Source organism: Daphnia magna, linkage group LG2 (assembly GCF_020631705.1).
Source record: "Daphnia magna isolate NIES linkage group LG2, ASM2063170v1.1, whole genome shotgun sequence".
Classification (NCBI taxonomy): domain Eukaryota; kingdom Metazoa; phylum Arthropoda; class Branchiopoda; order Diplostraca; family Daphniidae; genus Daphnia; species Daphnia magna.
The window spans coordinates 9,935,286-9,957,136 of NC_059183.1; the positions used below are offsets into that span (position 1 = coordinate 9,935,286).

General features: G+C 44.9%; 3 protein-coding genes and 1 long non-coding RNA gene across 5 annotated transcripts; 2 read left to right on the forward strand and 2 right to left on the reverse strand.

Annotated features, from left to right (window-relative positions):
- Nucleotides 1-390: 390 nt before the first annotated feature.
- LOC123469891 lies at nt 391-6,168 on the forward strand. The gene is given in 5 exon segments (XM_045169237.1): nt 391-568; nt 571-712; nt 944-1,014; nt 1,017-2,265; nt 5,814-6,168. Coding segments are annotated over 5 exon segments (1,905 nt in total). The 5' UTR covers nt 391-480.
- Nucleotides 6,169-6,737: 569 nt separating this feature from the next.
- LOC116934665 lies at nt 6,738-7,487 on the forward strand. Of its 2 annotated transcripts, none has more exons than XR_004400851.2 (3): nt 6,738-6,953; nt 7,013-7,155; nt 7,216-7,487. It is a non-coding gene; the product is annotated as an uncharacterized LOC116934665 (long non-coding RNA). The 2 variants fall into 2 exon arrangements; XR_006643116.1 differs by having other exon boundaries at nt 6,740-6,953; nt 7,034-7,155.
- A 7,466-nt stretch (nt 7,488-14,953) lies between these two features.
- Nucleotides 14,954-15,365, reverse strand: LOC116918544 (merozoite surface antigen 2, allelic form 2-like). Its single transcript, XM_045169238.1, has 2 exons — nt 15,053-15,365; nt 14,954-14,982 (listed from the first exon to the last, which is right to left on the reverse strand). The coding sequence occupies exons 1-2, from the start codon at nt 15,363-15,365 to the stop codon at nt 14,954-14,956; spliced, it is 342 nt and encodes a 113-aa protein (XP_045025173.1).
- A 781-nt stretch (nt 15,366-16,146) lies between these two features.
- LOC116936607 lies at nt 16,147-17,241 on the reverse strand. The gene is made up of 5 exons (XM_045169239.1): nt 17,218-17,241; nt 17,049-17,052; nt 16,831-16,986; nt 16,251-16,756; nt 16,147-16,182 (listed from the first exon to the last, which is right to left on the reverse strand). The coding sequence occupies exons 1-5, from the start codon at nt 17,239-17,241 to the stop codon at nt 16,147-16,149; spliced, it is 726 nt and encodes a 241-aa protein (XP_045025174.1).
- Between the last annotated feature and the right edge of the window lie 4,610 nt (nt 17,242-21,851).

Sequence of the window (21,851 nt, forward strand, 5' to 3'; positions counted from 1 at the left end):
AGGGAACTGATTGAATTGGACGCTGTCGCGCCGAATGACGTCAGAGACGCCCACTTAATTGATTTCGACCCTCTCATCCACTTGAACCAGGCGGCTACAAAAGAACCCAACGGATACCAGATCGAACCAAATCTGGGTCATGAGCCAAGTCGAGTTGACTGGTCAAACCTCCCCCCTCCGCTAACCCCCTTAGAGTACCTCCAGCACCCCTGGAAGGAAGTAACACAATTGTACGCCCAAAAAGAGCTACTCGTCCTCCGGACAGGTTCCGAGACTTCCTATTAGATTAGCGATAAACACCCAGCCCCACTCCCATCTTCCTCTACCGTTGTATACTCGTCTTGTTCCGTAAAATTTTTTTTTTTTTGTGGTTGTTTGCCCATTCAACATGTTAGTTCGGTATATCAGACTCAATTTGTCTTCTTCTCTAGTTATTTCGTGTTAGTTCTCCTCGCCAGCCTACACACGACAGGGGCCATCATGACCACTGTATGTGACTGTAGTAACGAGCGAAAGGATGGGTTCATCGCCTTCGACGATGAAGACTGCCTCCTTGGATCGGAAGATCCTGCCCCCCAAAAAATGTTACGTACACCCTGTACTCCCATTTACCAGAAGTTAAACGATTCCCAGGACACGTTTGTCGCATGTGGGCGGTCACTCGATCTATCTTTACCGACTTCTTTGGTTGGCATTACACTACTGAAAGTAAATGGGCCGTCCCAGTTTCCACTTCCGACTGTGAAGAAATGCGGGATCTAAGGAAATGCAAAAACGAGACAATGTACGCGAAAGGCAGTCACAAGTACACCTATGACGTGATACCCTCGTTACAGCCGGTTTGGATGACAAAACGTTGGGCCGTCACATTCCATTGTAAAATCGCGGAGGTCGCACTGGAAAGTGAGTGCGACAATTGCACTATCAACTCCCCCGTCGGTACAATCGAATTCCCCTATAACGGATCCGTGACCAGAAACCTTCAAACGCTTATTTGGGAAGACGCGTACAAAGAAAAAAACCATGTGATCTCAAACTAGCAGGCGAATCGGTAAACGACGGCCTGTTGTACAAGACTCACGATCCAAAAATGCGGCGCTTACAGGATCGGATCAGCCAAACAGACTACCTCGTTAATGTTACGAAGGAATTAGAACGGTGTGGCAAATCCGCCTTGTTCAGCATAAATGGAATGGAAAAAATTCTGATTGTCATTAACATACCAACGCCGGAACTGTATACCTCATATGCCTCGGGTTTTACAAACGCTACAGAACCACTAGCCACTCCATTGTTAGTCGAAGTACACTCAAACGGGTCTTACGACAGCATCGATTCCCAGAATACCACAGAGCGTAAGATTCCTGCGTCATTAGCAGCAGAGATCAAGCAGGCGGCTCATCATCAATATACCAGGGATCTGGCACTAGACCAAGTAAATCGGCTGGTGAATGAAATTAGACGCCTCCAATGCGAGAACCGAAAAGCAACACGCAATAGTATCCTCTTGAGTGCTAAGAACGATGGGTGGTACGCGGCTACCCAACTCCAACTGCCTAGTTGTTCAAGATTAACGGTGTATGGAGCGCAGGTTGAGGTTGCACGTTGCGCACCTTTTAATGTATCCTTCGGGGCCGAGCGGACGAAATGTGGAAATCAGCCCCGTTTTATGAACTTCACAATAGCCCATAATGGATGGCAACTTGTTCCATATCACCCATGTTATTGGCCCGAACCTAACTACGTCAACTTTAATGGGAAAACTCACATCTACGCGGATGGTGGGTGGGTTCCGGTAATCTCAACAGTTCCAACAAACGGCAGACGCCTGGTCGGATTGGCGACGTATGAAGCTGATAATTCTCTACAAAATTTTTTGCAAATGAATCCCGCGATGCAAAACGGGCCGTTGAGTCACGCGTCGGTGATGGCCGACATCTTGGCTTCTATTCATGAACATTACGCAGAAATTAACTCACGTCAATTACTGACATCAAACGTACTCATTCATCACGGCGACGCACCGAACATTGATTTCGTCGCTAAGATCGGTGGATGGGTAAAGAATTTCGGAGCAGTCTCGGGATTTGGCGCGTTGTCAGTATTGGCGGTGAGATTTTGCGGAATCGGTTCGCTACTACTCAAGGCTTTCCCCCTCCTTTCCAAAATCCTCCAAATGACCCATGTCCATCGACGTACAACCAACAGCAGTGACCAACCCATCCCAATCCACCGCATCCGCATCGGCAGCAGTTCCACCACGCCGTACGCGACCGCGCCAACCATGACTTCAAAGACAAGGAAGTATTCACACGTAAACGGATGTCGATGATTCACGTAGATACAGCGACGATACAGTCAGATACGTAAAGGCGTGGTAGACCGGGTTTTGCCTTCAGGATGGCGTGGACGTGTGTCAAAGTCTTACAAAGGGGAATACCCGACAATTTTACTGAATCTAACAAGTTTTACTAGGGATAACAAAAGAAATGCACGTGTTCGTTAAATCCCGGGTTTCGGCACCATTTGTTACGTACGCTCACGTGCAGTGGAACGTCGTAACAGAAAAGATGTGGGATGGAGGATGAAAAATAATGAAGATGAAAAATATGACTTGAGGGAAAACGCACGGCTTTATTCTTTGTTGAAAAAAGGGGGAACAAAGAGAGAGAGAGAAAATTGTGAACTTAAATTTAGACTGGATTACGGGGGGAGGTAAACGAGAAATCCTCGTTCACGACCGTTACGGTACACTATACAGAAAAACACACACTGAACAAAAGGGGGCAAGGGCCACTTCCAACATAAAAACAAAACGAAGGCCTTTGCCACCTACAATCCTGCCCGTGAGGGCAGCACTGTAAGTTACAAATGGCTTTACTCAAAAAAGGACGTGGACGGACAATACGCTCGCTGGATTTTAGCGTTGGAAGAATTTCAAATCCAGATAAAACACATCAAAGGCCACCTGAACGTCGTAGCAGTTGCCCTCTCCCACTTTCCTGTCGGAGAACCAGAAGAAACAGATCTCACAGAAGCCATGTGCTGCACTGCGGTAGGAAGCTTTCATCCTCCCGAAGAGATCGCTCTCCTTCAACACGATGATAAAGCGACGAGACTCATCAGAATGCAGTTAAGAGAAGACAGAGCCGCTGAGAACGAGTCATTCGTTTTAAAAAAGGATGTATTATACCGAAAAAACCGTCAGGCTGGAAGGAAACACTTACTGGTGGTCCCTTCATTCCTTAGACGAGAGGTGCTGAGCGCCTGTCATGATGATCTCTCCACCGGCCATATGGGAATCACCAAAACTTATTATAAATTAGCAGAACGCTACTGGTGGAAAGGGTCCTGGAAATCGGTGAAGGCTTATGTATCCTCGTGTCCCACATAACACAAGGCAGTCCGTCGGATGTCCGACAGATGTCGGGGTCGGATGTTGAGTACATCTTTTTGATATCCTCCGGACAGCCCGATATCCGATTTGGATGTCCTACGGATGTATTTTTTTTTGGTTTTGACCGCCCTCAACAGCGCCGTCAGACATTCTAAGGATATCCGAACGGGTTTTCATTTGGCTATAAATATGACATGTATTGGAAATCTATTCATGAAAAAACATTAGGCTATACCAGGTTTCGAACTCGGGTCTCCCGCATCACAGTCGAATATTATTCCACTGTGCCAATCTACAGATATATTATGTATAATTTTCGAACAATACAATCGAATTGTTGTAAAACACTAGAGCTTTTTCAATAACAAATCACATACAGGATTTTTAAGAAGTCAAGATGATGTCGAACTTAGGTTAAACCAGAGGTGTATAAATTGAAATTAAACAATTTATGCTAAATATTTTTTGAATTTTAAACTTCAGCATGATTTATTAAGTTTAAAGTAGTTTTTTATTATTTGAAATTATAATCCTATCATAAGTATACTTGCTTTTAATATTATTAGATGCCGAATAATATTTATTTTCTGTGAGTTAATTTTCAATGGCTTGGTTCCCGTAAGCTAAACGGAAAGCTTGTGCAAACAAACTCACGACTTTCATATATTTTATTCATTTTTTGTAATAAATTTTAAAATAAACCATCTGGCAAATAGATCATTACTCCTTTTTTTTAAAAATTTTTCATTTTAAATGCTGGACTTCAAATAAAAATACGTTCAAGGGAAAAATTTGAACACGGTTAAGTTTTCCCCCTCTCAAGAAATTTTGACAATTAATAATGAAACTTAGTGATCGGCCCCAATTAGTTCTAATCGAGTTAACCGCCCCGCACCGATAAAGTGCATTCGGGGTTGAAATGAGGTGCCACTTTTTCAACCGGGGCGGTGCGGGGAAAAAATTTGAGGTTAACCCGTTGCCCCGAAGCAATAAAAAAAATGCCGTTCTTTCGGTTTCATAGTAAAAATCGGGGCAAGCGGGTAGAACGAGCTATTATCGGGGTTGTTATCGGATAGATCGGGTCAATCGATAATGTTTTTGCATTGATGAATCGATTGATTGCAATCCAATTGATTGCAAACCCCAATTGAATTCGGGGAGAAGAATTTTCCACCCTGAGCCACGCCTCCTTGGCCCGAAATGAGAAACCCGATTTGCAAAAAAGCGCCCCGATTGGCTCGAGGCCGATCCTTAAATGAAACAATTGAAAATCTTTTTGGCTGTTGGAAGGAGGTCCGTAGAATATAATTTTCGCACATCCATTGCACTTCCAAGGTGACTAGCCGACGGACATCCCTGGAACTACCCATTGAGTACATAGATATCTAACGGATGTTCGGCCATGATTCGGACATCCGACGGCAGAAATGTGCTATATGGGGTAGGATCTGCCAAATCAACAAAACTACATCAAACCATACAGAAGGAAAGTTAATGTCTATACCTGCACCTAGTACACCTTTCCATACCCTTGGGATGGCTCATATTGGGCCTTTTCAACCAACCCCTCGAGGGAACGTACACGCACTAGTAATAATGGATTACCTAAATAAATGGATAATCGCTGTTCCATGCCCAGACGTCAAAACCAAGGGGGTCTTGGATACTCTCAACCAAATTGTAATTCCTCAAAATGGGTTCATGAAAAGAATCATTACAGACCAAGGCACTGCATTCACATCAGAAGCTTTCGCCTTGGAAATGGGAAACTCCGGCATCCATCATGTACTAGCAACTTGCAAAACACCGCAGACAAACGGACAAGTCGAAAGGGCCAACAGAACCTTGGTGTCTACCATAAAAAGCTACGTAAATCTCTCCCATAATGACTGGGACCTCCATATTACAATGGCAACGCTAACCATCAACTCGGCCCGGCAGTCAACCACCAAGCGCTCCCCATTCGAGTTGGTATACGGAAGAACCCCGGACCTGTCAAGTGAAAACACCTTTCCTTGGCCAATAGAACAACCTGAGAGAATTAAGCAGTTCTTCCGAAGAATCACTCGCTGGCGAGCAGAAGCCAATAAATTAATCTTAGATTCTCAAAACCAGAGTAAGAGCTTACTCGACCCTCACAGAAGAAACTGCCGACAGTACATAAAAGGCGACTTAGTCCTGGGGCCGTATTCTAGCCTTGACTTAAGCACAGAATATTTTCTTAACTTACTGTTTTTTGCTTAAAAATCCAATTTATGCTTGGATTTACCTAAAACCGTATTCTAGCTTTTCTCAACTCACCTTTTTTTCTTAAGAAATATTTTGAACTTGTCTTTTTAAACTTAAGATAGCAAATTTTTGTAAGCCAACTATTAGTTGGCTTACAGCGGTTATTTTCTTAAAATTCCGTGCTAAGGCTAATGCTTACAGCTATTGTTGTCCTAGTTTTCAGTATTGTCACGTGTCATTGTTTTGATTATCAAGTAACAACATCTAGTGGTCTAGTGAGAATTGAAGTGAAGATGAATAACATCGACGAGTTCGAACGTCACCTTGATGTTTTGAACGAAGTTTTAAATAGTGACAATGACAGTGATGCGAATGAGGAAGACTTGTATGAAAAACGAATAGAAGTGAGAAGGAGAATGGTTCCGTTTTATCGTCAACCTGCTGATATTTTTGATCTATTTGACGATAATCAAATTTACAAAGTATTTAGATTCGATAAAGCTTCTATTTGGTATATCGAAGGTATTCTCTATTTCATATAATAAGTAGTCTTAAGCTACTACAACATTTCCATGTGTATTAACTGTTGCATTGGCTGATTAACCATAGGACTCATTTCCAACAAATTGGGCCGCAAGTTGTTTGGTAAAAGATGTTTGTTACCTATTGAACAAATACTTGTATCCCTTCAATTTTATGCCAATGGCACGTTCCAATCAACTGTGGGAAATGTGTTGAAGATAAGTCAGCCATCGGTGTCAAGATGTGTAAGAGATGTTTCAAATGCTCTGTGTGAAATATCTTACGATCACATATTCTTTCCTGCAAATCTCTTAGAGGTAATAAGTCATTGTTGACAACTATCAGTGAAAAGTTAACATTCTATTAATAATAATTAAGTACAGATCCAACGTGGCTTTACTGAGATAGCAAATCTTAGAGGTGTAGTAGGGAGTGTCGATGGCACTCACATAAGAATTGCTAGGCCCCATCTCCATGAAGAGATCTATGTTAACCGAAAAGGTTACCATTCAATCAATGTGCAAGTGAGATAAATACAAAAAAAAAGTTTATTTCAACACGATACAATTACTAACACATTCATTGTACCACCTTTTAGGGGATTTGTGACGCAGAGTGCAATTTTTTAAGTGTAAGTGCCTCAAAGCCAGGCAGTAGTCACGATGCAAATGTGTTTGCAGATAGTGTGATTGGCCGGGCTTTCAAAAACAACGAGTTTGGCCAATCTTATCTCTTAGGCGATAGTGGCTATGCCTGTACTCCGTTTCTTCTAACGCCATACTCTCAACCCCAAGGAAGAGCTGAGGTATATAAGTTTCTCAGCTTTGTTTGATTCTCAAAAAGATTGATGATCCTATTTTACAGTTTTTAAACTAAACCTTGTAGGAACGATTTAATACGGCTCACAAGAATACTCGCAACACCGTTGAACGCATTTTTGGCACAGTTAAACGACGTTTTCACTGTTTACATGGAGAAATTCGCCTTCAACCCGGCCGTACTTGTCGGTAGGCATAATCACTGAAAACTTATTCCACTTACAATTATCCAATTTTTAAATTTCATAGAGTAATTATGGCTTGTTGCGTTTTACACAACATTGCGCGAAAGAGGAAGCAGCCTGACTTCGATGAAGGGGTAGAAGAAGGAGAATTTTTTGAAATTAGAATCCCTCCCGAAAACGATGACATAAACGAAAATGTCAATCAAGAAAAACTTCGGCTGCGACGTGAAGGATTCGCAAAGCGACGAAGAATAACACTTACTCAATTTACGTATTAGACGTGTTATTGTGTATAAGATTGCATCTTTAGTCTTTCCATACATGATATCGTAGAGATCTTTGGGGATTTCATCGTCTCTCATGGGGTCATACCTTATTTTACGTGCTGTCATGATGGAATTAAGAACGTCAAATCTATCACGAAGAAGACGTTTTGATGATGACAAATCAGATTTTTCGCATAGTAGACGTTTAAAACGTTTAACTGTCTCACGTAAACTACAAGTAGGGGAATTTTCTTTCGGTTTGTTTGACAAGAAACCAACAGTTGTGATGCCTAAAGACGTAGAAGGACGTTTAAGTAATGATGGTGAATGACTTTTACGAATAAGTTCCGTTGACGACTCGGAACGACTGGATGCTGGATTGGCTTCGTAATCATCTTCGTCATTTCCGAACTCTTCGAAAGATTTGCGATTGAAGATTGTCATGGCTATTTCTAATTCGGGATCATCACGATCTATGTTTGATTCAATCTCTACGTGTTCATTATTAGAGCATAAAGGAAGGGGCTCATAATCATGAATACTCGGCGCATCCTTTTCATTGTTGGATCTTCCAAGCTCTTGAGTTGGGTTATTGATAGCAGTTTCAGACTGCACTGTAGTCTGAAACTGCTATCAATAACCCAACCAGTGTATCGTATTTGATGAAAAGTACGGTATTTTCAAATATAAAATACTGTATTTGAAAATGGAGAACGCCTCAAATGCATTTGATAATCTCAAATGTCAAATACCAAATAAAATCAAATAAAATACCAAATAAAATACCAAATACTTCCGGTGTTACTTAAATGGTCAAATAAAATACCAAATAAAATAAAATACCAAATACTTTTTAGAAAAAAGGACATTTCAACTTCATTTTTTAATATATCATTGATTGTGTATTGAAATTACTTTAAACTTGGATATCAAACAACAATCTTCAGAAAAGCAACAGTTCAGACCGTAAAGTTTTTATTTCGCTTGATGAACATACGCTGATTGAGCATATCCGTCTTCATGTTGACGCTCTTGATCCCAAAGATGTCCATTGCGGTACTGAAAGCCCTCTCAATGCTTCCGGATGAGGCTGCTATGCCCAAAACGTCGCGGGCAATAAAAGAAAGGACTGGAAATCGATGCCTACTTTTCAGCCAAAATTTCAATGGTCGCAATGGACGATATCCTGCCTCTGGATTCTTCTCATCGATCAATTCTTCCATCAGGCAAATTGGATCGGACAGGTACAACTCGAAGTCTTCTAGTACTTTTGATGTTGAAGCACCAGAAGGGAGTCGAGGTGTTCTTTTTAAAGAACTGAAAAGTTGCCGCACAGGCATTGACGGCTTCGACCTTTTTGATGCTGGCTGACCGGTTGGAGAGTCGTTGCTGGTTTGGTTTTGGTTTGGTAGAGGTGAACCCGGTGAGTGCCCATCTGGAACGATCGTTGATTCGTCTTTCATCTGACGAAAGCGATACACAAGTTCAGATTTTACGCAATCGAGAACGTCTTCTTCGTTAAGGGGAGAACTAGCAATCCAATCCGTTTTGAAACGCGGATCGAGAATAGCACCTGTCATAAAATTAAGGAAACATTATTTTACCAGCTCACGGATAAGATAGTTATTCTGGATTGTTTTTGGCACCAACCTAAGATGTAGACAGTGTCGTTTAAGACATATGACAGCCTCTTGTGTAGGGAAGCTTTAAGTGCCTTTGACCTTTGCAATGAGAGATCTTACCAGCAAGAGGACAGTCCGGGTTCAAAACAAAATTGCCGTTGACATTAATAGAAGTCAATGAAATTTTGTTGGACAAGTCTAAGTAGACCGGAATTACGGAGCCGATGGTTTCGTAGTCACCCTGAAGTTCATCGGTTGCTTCTTGAAACGGGATCAGAATTAAGATTATCTCCTTCAGTATCTTTATATCCACAGCTGACAGCTTCCGCTTGTTTTCTTTGGTTGCGTTCAGGCGAGACTGAATCTGGGGGTCAGAATCAAGGGACTTGACAAGTGACTGAAGTGAGAACAGCAGAGAGTTCCACCGAGTTGCGTTTTTGGCGACCAATCGGAACTTGACTGCATTAAAAACAACTTCGGTATCGGTCACACTTTTTCGGATTGAGTTGATAATATCCCCAGCGCGCTTAACAGCACTAACTGCTGTTTGCTGAAAAAATTAAAAGAACCCACAATATAAACATTTTGAAGTAAGAAAACAAGCTATATTCCACTCACATCAAGAACTTTTAGTCCGTCTTCAACAACGAGCTGAATATCATGAGCTTTGCAGGACTCTCGAAGTTTGCTACTCATCTGAAAAGTCGATTGCCATGAAGAAGAATGACCGAAACCTGCTTCATCCTGCCAAGGTCCTGTACGAGAAGTTGTCCTTCTGGGAACGTTTAAATAGCTGTCGTCTAGGTCTTTGTTTAATCCCAGCCACTCTTCATCATCATCTGGATCGATAGATAACAACTCAGTCAAGACTCCAGAAGTAGAATCAGAAAGTTCCAATTGAACCATCTCATCTGCCTGTTCAATCAAAGGCGATTCAAGGGAGTCATCAAACGACTGTGGAATTGGATCAGAGGGTTTAGGGAACTGAACCTTGAAGGCTTTGATCATGTTCGATCCGTTATCGGTCACAACCCTTACAACCTAAACAAAGAATGCTCGTTATTCGTTACAATATTATTAATTACAAAATAGGAAGCCTTACCAGAGAGGGGTCGATATTCCACTCTTTAAGAACTTCCTCGTATTCCGCAAGAATGGCTTCACCAGTGTGCCTGCCTGTCATCTGTCGAATGCAGAGGAAGGCAGTGAACATCTCGAAGGTCTTCGTTACCGCTTCGAGATTGAAACCAATAAAACCGCACATGCGTTTCGACGACCAGATATCTAAGATAATGATTACCGCTGTGCACTGCCCGATCTTTGCCTCCACAACTTTTTTGATGCAGTCGTATTCGTTTGGAACATGCCTTCTTCTCATGGTAAAATCAGTAGGGGGGACTGTTAAGTAAGTCGACGCCGGCACAGGTCGGCGTGATTGTATTTAACGTGAGACTCGATTCGCATACGTACGCGCGAGAGCACAAGGGAAAAGAGACTGACGGTCGAGGCGAGAAGGCTCTCGCATCGCACGTGGCAAGGGTGAGAGACCTCTGGTGGTCGACGTGGTAGGCCTAGAATGTCTAGTACACAACAACCCTCCTCGAGTTGTTATAGCGCACAAGCGCAGATAAACAGCTGAACACAAAAGACATGATGCTCCCCCCTTCCAAAAAACTACATGAATGGAAATTCAGCCAGTACATTATACATCAAATATTATGAATGGAAATTCAGCCAGTACATTACACATCAAATATTACTCTCTTCTTTCGTGCACGTTCGCTCCGACGTACGGGCTGCCGTCCAGCGTCTGCTGATGTATCGCCCGAACTGCTGGCGGCCCCAAGGGGAAGAGACGCGCCCGAGAAGTTGTCCTGTTGTTCGCCGTCCGTCTGCCCGGCTGCCGCGTGCTGAACGTCCGTGCTGTCACCCGCGCCATCGCCATCGTGAACTGCTGGCGGCTCGTTTGTCTCCGGAACAGCTACCATCGGGCGGAGGAATCTTCGGTTACGCCACAACACACTCCCACTTGCGAATTTTATCCGGTAGGATCGATAGCGACCTATGCTGACTACGACGCCGACCTTGTCCCAGAGCTTTGTCTTTGGCTCCCGCACCCGAACGTGGGTGCCCAATGGTAGCGGGGCGAGTGGGCGAGCGTGCTCGTCGTAGCGGAACTTTACCTCCGCGTCGATCGCTGTTTGCCGGTCACGGCCTTCCATGGCCGACCGCCAATGGGTGGCATATGCCGTCCGGTGCGCTGGAATAATGGACCGTAACGGATGTCCAAAAACCATTTCCGCCGGTGACTTGCCGTTTTCTCTCGGGGTGTTTCGGAATTCCAACATTCCGCGGGCGAACTCGTCCGATGTGATATCACCGTGGGGTGAAATTTTTGTCACTAGGTCCTTCATCGCTGCAACTGCTGCTTCCGCGTGGCCGTTGCTTTGGGGGTAGTGTGGCGTAGAGCTGCCCCACGCTACGCCCCATTGGCTTAATTTGGTCTGGAAGCTGTGGGCTTCGAACTGTGGGCCGTTGTCGGACCGCAGCCGCACGGGGACGCCCAGGTCGACGAAATTTTCAATTACGGCCTGTGTAACTTCCCGCGCCGACGGGTCGTGGCGCCATTGGTGAACGATGGGCCATCCGGAAAGGCGGTCCGCGTAGACGAGGACGTGTAGCGAGCCCAGCTGAAAAAGGTCGGCCGAAACATCTTCAAATACCCGTGTTGGCAGGGGGTCGCGCATTAGGGGCTCCTTCTGTTGATGCGGGAGTCTCTCTTGACATGCCTGGCAGCTTTCCACCCATAAGGTTATGTCATTCGACATGCCCGGCCAAAAGACGGTTTGACGCGCCCGGCGCTTCATTCGTACGATGCCCTGATGGGCCGCGTGGAGCTTTTTGATTAACTCCCGGCGGGCCGGCCGTGGAATGACGATGCGGCGGCCGAAGAGAACGAGGCCGTCGTCTACCGATAGTTCTTCGCGGACAGACCAATATTGACGAACGCCCAGGGCTGTCTGATTGCGTGGTGTCCGGAATCCCGTTGATATCGCCGCCATGAGCTCGACGTAATCGGAGTCCGATGCAGCTACAGCTCTCAATTCGTCCAGCATGGGGTCGGACAGGTGAGACTCCACGTCGATGCCGTCCTCCTCCATCTCGTCGGTGGCCTGTTGTATACTGCTGACCTGGCGGATCACCACACGTCTGGCAAAAGACTGGACGTCGTCGTTGGCCATCTCGTCGTCGGGGCTCGGGTCGTTCACAGGAGCCCTGGAAAGGGCGTCCGGAATGGAGTGGCTCCGTCCTTTCCGCCATATGGTCGAAAAAACAAATGGGGACAACCGCTCCTTTAAACGCTGGAGTTTGGGATTTTCTACCGCGTCCAGGGTGTATTTGTCCAGGATAGTGACCAACGCCTGATGGTCCACAACCAGCTGAAACGATGGTAATCCAAGGAGATAGAGGCGGCACTTACGCATCGCCCATTCGACGGCTGCCAGTTCCAGCTCCACAATGGCGTAACGCGATTCTGTGTCGGTGCACCACCGAGAGTTGGCGTCGACGAGTTTCCAGATGTCTTCGTGACGCTGAAGCAGCGCATAGCCCATGCCGTTCTTCCGAGAAGCGTCGACCTGCAGCGACGTCTCCAGCTCCGGATCAAATGGCGCTAGGATAGGTGGCGCCACGAGAGCAGCCTTGACCGCGTCGAAGGCGTGGTCGTGGTCGGCTGTCCATAAAAAGGGTATCCTGGAGCTCAGAAGGGGGCGCAGCGGTGTTTTTGCGGCTGCCACCTCTGTAGAAAATCCGGCTAGTTGCTCGACGAGCCCCATGAAGGAGCGCAGCTCCGTGATGTTGGTTGGTTTCGGAAAATCCGAGATGGCCCGTAACTTTTCTGGATCAACGGATACGCCTCCCGGTTGGATTTGAAAACCAACCCACTGGACCTGCGTGCGAGCAAATTGAAATTTTTTCAGGCTGAAGGTGATACTGGATTTCCTGGCCGCTGACAGTACCGCGCATACTCCCGCTACGTGTTCCGGGAAGGAATTATCAAAGCGGAGCAGGTCGTCCACTACCCGGACGGTGTTGCTGACGTTCTCGAAGGCTAGGTCGGCGCGCCGGTTGTATTCATCGCTGGAACTGCACAACCCCATCGGAGCTCGCAAATATTTGTACCTGCCCCATGGTGTCATGAAAACGGTGAGGTGCTGCGACGAGGGTGCTAGGGGGATCTGGTAATATCCGTTGGCCGCATCGAACGTCGAGAAGAATTTGGCGTCCACCGTGATTTCCGCCACCGCGTCCCGCGGTGCTCGAGTGGGATGAGTTGGCCGTCGCACGAATCGGTTGAGACGCGTATGATCGACGCATATGCGTAATGAGCCGTCAGACTTGCGTGTTACGACAAGTGGAGCCGCCCAGTCCGATGGTTCGGTCACAGGGCATATGATTTTCTTTTCAACGTAGTCGTCCAACAATTTCTTCACAGCCGGGCGGTCGGCGAAGGGAAGGGGCCTGGATCCGTTGACGTAGAAAGGGGTGGCGTCGTCCGTCAGCTCGATAATCATCTCCGGTCCTTCCATGCAGTTGAGTGAGCCTGTTTGGTCAAAGACGTCGTTGAACTGTCTGGCAATATCGTTCCCAATACGTTGAATGTCGTCTGGTGACGGATCTAGAGGAACAATTCCGTCATAAACGTACGGTGCCTTGCGGCGGTTTGCTGTCTGAAGGGAATTAATCTGCATGCCGTGACGTGAATTCTTCCATGGCCTCGGGTATTCGTCGTGGAGAATTCCCAGGTTGATGCAGTCGTACCACGACAATAAAAGTCCCGAGATATCGGGGCTGAACGTGATAGTGATGCTTGCTGCCGTCCCTTCGTACGTGGCCGTAAACTCCTTTTCCCCTATTACTAGCAACGGGGTGGATCTGTCCGCCATAACGAGGTCGAAAGTGGATGACGACAAGTTTGCTTCAGACAATCCTAGCGCGTGCAACACGTCCATTCCGCCAACAGTCGCCTCTGCCCCGCCGTCCGGAGTCACCTTCTCAATAGTGGTGGCTGCCCGTCCGGTCGAATGGCCCAGCTGTATGGAAATGGTGGGCGCCGGGCGTCGTCGCCTGCTGGCTTGCACATTGCCCACCACTATACGCTTCATGTGCGCTCGTGAACGGCTTCCGTCGTGGTATCGACCGCCGCTGCTACCAGCGCCACCGCCAGCCGAACCGCCACCGCTACTGCTAGCACCACCGCTGTCCGCCGGCTCCGATTTCGGTTTTTTGGAATTGGGGCAGCATGGAGAGAAATGGTTGTTTGTGCCGCACAGATGGCACTGTTTGCCCATTGCTGGACATGTCTCACCCGCCCGGTGTGACAGGCGTCCGCACGACCCGCACCTGCTGGTGTCGGTCTGCCGTACTGACCCTTGGTGCCGAGTTTGCATGTGAGAGATGACCGGCGCGTTGCTCAATGACTTCTCGTTGGCCTTGGCTGCCTCCTCGCTGCGACATATGTTGACGGTGTGTTGCAGCGTCGGGAACGGGCTCAGCGCGAGCAGCTTCCTTCTGGTCTCGGAGTCGCGTATACCCGCCATGATGCGGGTCGTCAGCCGAGTGTCGGAACAGGTGACGCATAAGTCGGCTGCTTCTGCCAATCCACGCAAACGAATATAGAAATCGTCGAAAGTTTCTGAGGTGCTCTGACGACAGTCCTCGAAAGCGACGCGATCAAGTGCGATATTTCGCTTTGATCGGATGTACGTGTTGATTTGGTCCAGGACGTCTGTCGGTGATAATGGTGTCGCTGAAGGAATTCCGAGCGCCACCTCCACAATCTGCTGCATGGCTGGGTCGAGGACCATCCGGAAGGCGGCCATTTGTTCGTTGGAAGGGTACGTCGACAGCTGATTCAATTGGCAGAAATCGTTCCAACGATTCCTCCACGTACGTAGTTGAGAGAGCGACGCGTCGCCGTGTAGCTTGTCCAAGCATGATGGGTCGATTCTACGTCGTTGTTGCGCTCCTCCTCCAGCGCCACCGCCTGCGCCTCCACCGCCGCCACCAGCGTCACCGCCGGCCGAGCCGCCAGCGCCGGGCAAACCTCCGCCACTGCCGCCAGCGCCACCGCTAGCCGAACCTCCACCGATGCCACCAGCGCCACCGCCACCCTGTAGCAGCAGCTGTAATTGTTGAGTAATGGCGGTCAATTGTTGCGTCATCGCCTGCTGATTCTGTTCGACCGAGGCGATCCGACCGACTGCCGCCGACGCTGCTGCTGCGGCGGCTGCTGCCGCGTCTAATGCGTCGTCCACCGACGCCATTGTGCCGGCTGTGCTTGGCCGTGACGACCCGGGCAGGTCTGAAGTCGGCAGATGTACACGGGATAAAGACCTTAAATTATAGGTGTGTCCGGATGTGGACATAAACCTGCTTGCGGCCTGCGGATTGTCACTCTAGGTCAGTGTCGCTCGATCGACGTGGCACTCGGTTTAGATCGTATCACGTGATATAGACGCTCGCTGCGCCATAAAAACTTGGCCACACACACACGGGGACGGCAAGAGAAACGAAAATGGCCGCCGCGCCGCCTCAATATACCGTGGAGTACGTAGAGGCGAAAGACACCGCCCCACGAAAAGTAAAATGTATATCGAAATGGCCCGATGCCATGCACACGTGATGAAATACAGGCCTCCCGTAGAGTATACACTGTAGGATAGATAGTTACCACAGCCCGTACGGGCAGAGCCGGTGGAGGTGCACAAACACGAGATGCCAAGATGGCCGCCGCGTGGGGCATGGACACCAACGCACTGCAACGCTTCTCCACCGCACACGAAAAGAATTATGTCAGGTGACGAGGATGAAACTCGGAACACACTGAACACACTGAGGGATCGTAGATTAGTCCATCTGCGCCATGTTAAGTAAGTCGACGCCGGCACAGGTCGGCGTGATTGTATTTAACGTGAGACTCGATTCGCATACGTACGCGCGAGAGCACAAGGGAAAAGAGACTGACGGTCGAGGCGAGAAGGCTCTCGCATCGCACGTGGCAAGGGTGAGAGACCTCTGGTGGTCGACGTGGTAGGCCTAGAATGTCTAGTACACAACAGGGACAAAGCCAGGAATCCCGAGCTGTATGAATAAATAAATTTCTGAAATTAGAAAATCAAACAAGTTTCGTTAATGGACAAATCTTTTACCTTTAGAAACTTGATAAAGTCTTCATTACGAGTGAAAAGGAGCGGAATGTTTCCCGTTACAAAAGCTCTTGTCAAGTACTTGTCCAGTTTGGCTTGGTGACTAGAGCTGACGTTCCTTTCTCTGGCAAAAGCGGTGATTGGTAATTGGCGAGACGTGTTGGAGGACTTGAGGAACTTGTTGAATAATTCCACGTGAACTCGACTCAAATGAAGCGAAAAGTTGCTGAAAGCTTTCCATGACCCCATGAAGAAAACGTTGCATAACTTGCAGATGGCATGAACTTTTCCGTTTTCAGTTTCAGACCAATTGCGAAAGCACTCTGTCCGCCACAATGGCCAGGTCGATTGTCTGGTAAGTGGAATCGGTGTTGACCCTGGAGGTGGTTCAGGTTCACGCTGCTGCAGACTGGCCTCCACATCTACAGACTCTTCATCACAATCATCTTCTTCGCTAGCTATATTTTCTTCCAAAGAAGGCCCAGCTACATCTTCTTCTGGACTAGTGTCTGGAAATAAAGATTGTAAAAATCACTATGGCTTTGTAATGTAAAAAATTGCATTTGTAGTTAATTTGCGTTACCTAATGTGATTGAGTTAGGTGATGAACGGCTTAACGGGGGTCTACCTCTGGCCCTACCTTGAGGTGTTGATGGAAGCCGAAAAGAAGAAACCACTTCTTCGTTAGGTACCACTTCTTCCCCAGAAGGCCCAGCTACATCTTCTTCTTGACTAGTGGCTAGAAATACAGGTTAATAAAGTAATGACAGCTTTCAAACTCGCTTAAAAGAAACAACTAACATTTCTGTTACGTCAATAAGATCATTTTTGTTTTAAGATTTTAATTTTTTAAAATAAGAAATTGGGTTTTACCCAATGTGATTGACTTACTTGAGCGGCTTAACAGGGGTGTTCCTCTGGCCCTACCTCGACCTCGAGGTGTTGATGGAAGCCTACGAGAGCCTCTTACCGTGGCCTGCCTTTTTGGGAACATCTTTTTGTTATTGAACACTTTTAATTTTTCAATGATTATTTCGTCTACTAGATGCACGGCGTTGTCAATTCGTCTTGAAAAGAAAGTATTTGGTATTGTATTTGGTATTTGCCAAATAAAATTAGTTCTGTCAAATAAAATACCAAATAAAACTTTAGAAAAAACACCTCAAATAAAATACCGATTAAAATACGTATTTGATGTATTTAATTTGACAAATATTTGATTGTTTTCGTCAAATACGATACACTGGACTGCACCCCACCCTATTATTTAAAATGCATAATAAAGTTTAGTTGGAACTCTGGTTAGCTATACTATAGAATGATATTTACTGTAATAGAGTTGCCTGCAAGGGCAGCATTGGTTTTTCCATAGAGTTCATTCAGCATTTTAATATGCACCGGTTTAAGAATTACTTCTGGGCCACCTCCTAATAACAAAATTTTTAAACGTCATACCTCAATAACATAAATTCTGCTATAATAGGCTACCTGTCTCACTCAAACTACGATTATACTCAGCAATCTTGGCATTTGCTATTGCTTTGATGTTACCTAATTTCTTCTTCGTGTCTTTAACATCATGAATTGGTTCATCGGGACAGGCTTGTTCTATGGCTTCCACAATTTCTGTCCAAGCCTTTTTTTTGTGTTCCTTGGTAATGCCCGGCCTCAAGGCACCAAGAGCCCTAGACCAATTACAATCAACAATCAAGTTTACATTAAACTAATAAGCAACACAATTATAGCTAAGTTACCTTTCTTGCGATGTACTCATCAACTAAAGTTTCTATTTGGAATGACGACCACGCTTTTTCTTTTATTGCTGGGGCCATTTCAATCTCGTAAGTCTATCACTAGAACAATAAACACAGTTCAAGATACCAAAACTGTCAATCAAAGAGTCTTATAACTTTAAAAATACTAACTAGATTCTAGCTCTAGCAGACGCCTTGTAATAATAATAAAGTAAACAGCATCTATTACTGTACGCAATGTCATGAAACGAATATTCTTATTGGTCGCTATAAGGTCCGCCCTCTAAGAAAATAAAAAATTCTATGCTTGAAAAATCTGATCTTAGAATTTGAACTTATACTAAGTTCAGAAATAAAAGTAAGAAAATTTAAGCTAGAAAACGTGTTTATTGAAATGACGAACTTACATTTTTTCCTAACTTACGTGAGGAAATTTTATAAGAAATTTTAGTAAGTTTAAGACCAGAATTTAAGCCAAGGCTAGAATACGGCCCCTGGTGCAAAGGAACATCCGAAAAAAATGAATGACAAAGAGGCTTCTCCCAAAATTCATCGGTCCGTTCGAAATAGTCAAAAGGATCTGTCCCACTACTTACCTGGTCGAAGATCCTCCAACACGAAGAAAAAGACAAATCTGGCGTCGGTTCAATGCACACGTCGCACAGATAAGGCCGTTTCGCTCCCCTTACGAAACAGAATAGAGACCAGAGGACTCTGAAAGCGACACAGAGGACGAGAATGGTGCGGAGCCACATGACCCTTCAAATCCCATACTAAACCAGATTTAACCCGGAATCAACAAGATCAATAATGAGGGAAACCCTGGCGACCAACCCGTCCAACCCACGCCACGCCCCGTAGGAACCGTAACCCTAGCCGGAAGACAGACTTATCTTCCTATATGGCGACCACAAGATTTAAGTTAATTGGTATATGTATCTATTGCATTTATGGATCTAAATTTAAGAGAATTTATAAAGAAATTGATTGTCAAGGCAGGAGCCTTGAATTTGTCAGGATGGTCGAGTGTTATGAAATGTCAAAAATATTATATTAAGTTATTAAAATGACCGCCAGAATGCGCGGGCTTGCCCTAAATGTGAAAATTATTCCCCACCTTGACCTGTTTGGCTCCGCCCCTGACCTACCCTGCCCTCTTGAACTCGTATAAAAGGCGCACTCTTGCAGTTTTGGTGCCAGTTGCCGTTGGATAGTGGTTAGAGTTGTAGCTACGGCCAGAGTGACCTTTGTTTTTGCCAATTAGTGTTGCGTTTGTGTTACGGCAATAAAAATTTAGACTTTTGTATGTGGTTTTCCGTTGTGCTTCTTAACAATATCTTCACATTTTTAACAATGAGCTAGAACTTGAAGTAGGAAAGCATAGCATTTTAGCACAGTCTCCAGCAGAAAATTTGTGAAGAAATTGTGGAAAGTGGAAAAATTGTTTTGAAAATTGGTTACCAGTCGCAACAGCACTATATTGAGACAAACGTCCCGAGGCGCCTGTGGGTTGGTGACTTGGTAGGAGGACCCAAGTTCCCAAATATGCAGAGAGATACCCCGATTCCTGGCCGTTACTGTAGATTACTATGTTTTTAAGCTATTCTGCTTTGTTGACTCGTAACTTAGCATCAGAGTTAAAAGCTTATTTGTCTTACTACTAGATGGCGCCACATCTCGTGTTAACCCGAGAACCCATTGAACCGCCCCGAAACCCATCCCGAAAGAAAAATTCCTTAAAGGGTTGCCTTTTATCGGTTTTTTCCTTGACCCGAGATCTGACCCGGGCCACAGTCCTATCAACGGCCATTGTCAGTGTTTCTATTCGAGCTTCAATTTTTCTGGTATCGTCTGTTCGTTTTCCTTATCACTGTTGTGATTGGCTGTTGAAGTTTTCAAAGACGTTTCCTGATTGGTGCATTCATCACACACCCGCTGGAGGCTCTGACTGCTATTTCCGAAATCAGACACAACGACAGACGATTTCCCCCATGTCGTGAACAACCAGGTTTCCATGACTCTGTCATGGTGTAAAAGGGGTCATTGTTAATGTGGTTCATTGTTGTTGTTAACTATTGTTTGTGAATGGTTTGTTGCTCATCCCCTTGTAGCAGACGAATTTCTGGCAGCAAACGAAATTCTTCGGCTAAAAGAGACGAGCCACTTACAAATAATAATAAAATAAAAATAAACTAGATAGAACTGGGGCTAGACAAATAAATGGGAAATGAAATAATGAATAGGGTACCCACTGCTAGGAAGAAAAGAGGGAAATCTAAATTATAGTTATGAAAACTTAATTTTTAACATGAAGAAGATGGTTTCTTCATAAGACGCTGCAGCCGCAGCAGACCAACTTGGACCTACTAGATATCGGTCATCGCGACGGCTCTCAGAGACGTTTCGTGTTGATTCCGAGCGATGGCAGCCTACAGCGCGATGCACCTTTTTGCACAGTGTAATGCATTTTCCGGTGCACACTCTCCACAGTGGAGTTTTCTGCAGCGCTGCCGTTTCATTTGTTTTTTTCTTTCCTCTATTTTTATTATGTATTTATTGTTTATAATTTATTTATTCATATCAATACAATGTTTTTACCTATTTTAAATATTTTTTTAATTTTATAAATAGAATTTATTACACATCGGTGTGTTTTTTATTTTATGTACTGTATTGTTACACAAGGGCCCATGGGTCATCCCCTTTCAAAGGAAGATAAATTTTTAATGGAAAAACTTTAAGTCAAAAATTTTAAACTATTACAGAAATGGTTATATTTTGATAATATCTGCCATTTCTGTAAAATAATTGCTTACAAAAGTACTTATTGGAGTACTAAACCGATTCGCCATTTATCGGTTAGTTCGGTGCGGTTTGGCGGGTCTCCCCAACTCCCAATACCTCATGTAATGCAAATAATTTTTTTGTGGGAAATCTGTAACTCCAAAATATATAAATTTTACATAAATGGATAGCTCTTAGTGAGGGCTATCCATTTCTGTAAAGTAATTAAATGAATTCACATAAACAAAAAAGTTTTTGATAGAAAGGTTGTTGTAGTTTTTGCGCTCTATGAATTTACTCGAGTCAATAGACATAGGTAAAAATTATAGTTTTTTTTTATTTTTTTCCTATTAATATCTGCTCACAAATTATGCAGAAATGGATAGCCCTTACCAAGAACTATCCATTTATGTAAATTTTTTAAATTTTGGACTTATAGTTTTTCCGTAAGTAATTATTTAAATTTGATTCACTGTATCTTTTGTTACTTTCTCGGCTAAAAATTTTTTAAATTCACACCTCTTCAGTTGTTTGCATATGTGCTAATTCGGCAAGGGGTGGGTAAGACATTCCCGAAATGTCTGTGCAATCTTCTAGACCATTCACTTCTTCGCAAGGTTATGGCATTTCTTGTTGTTGTGATTTGATACATAGAGCATCTAGTCGTCTCATTGATTTTATCAAATCTCTGGCTTCTTTGGTAGTTTCTTTGCATTTTTTGGCGTAGGCAGTCCTTATAGGTTGCTAATAGGCATAAGTGTTCACCTCTGTCTATGTTTCCTTCTTTTACCGCATCTTTGAATGGAAAAACAATGCTCAGCAGTCTGAATAGCTGCAGGAAGGTCGAAACTAACGGATGGTCGTTTTCACCGCAGAGATTTCTTAATATGCCGAAAAACAAACGCAATTACATTTTGTAATTAATTTTTTACCAAGGAAATACGCACCGGCACGGACAGTTTTGATAAAATTTTCCCGTTAAAACGAAATGGAAATCTTTGTTTAGTAGATAACTAGTTAGATGTGAGACGCTATGTATAGTAAATCTTTAGCTTCCAATGTTGTT

Excerpts from the sequence above, each read along its gene's own strand:
- LOC116918544 (XM_045169238.1), bottom strand. The coding sequence starts at position 15,365 with ATGGCGTCGGTGGACGACGCATTAGACGCGGCAGCAGCCGCCGCAGCA. Across the intron at positions 14,983-15,052 it reads AGGAGGAGCGCAACAACGAC|GAATCGTTGGAACGATTTCT; the intron begins GTAGAATCGACC and ends ACGTACGTGGAG.
- LOC116936607 (XM_045169239.1), bottom strand. The coding sequence starts at position 17,241 with ATGTTCCCAAAAAGGCAGGCCACG. Across the intron at positions 16,757-16,830 it reads ACCTAACTCAATCACATTAG|ACACTAGTCCAGAAGAAGAT; the intron begins GTAACGCAAATT and ends CTTTATTTCCAG. Across the intron at positions 16,183-16,250 it reads ACTTTATCAAGTTTCTAAAG|CTCGGGATTCCTGGCTTTGT; the intron begins GTAAAAGATTTG and ends TTATTCATACAG.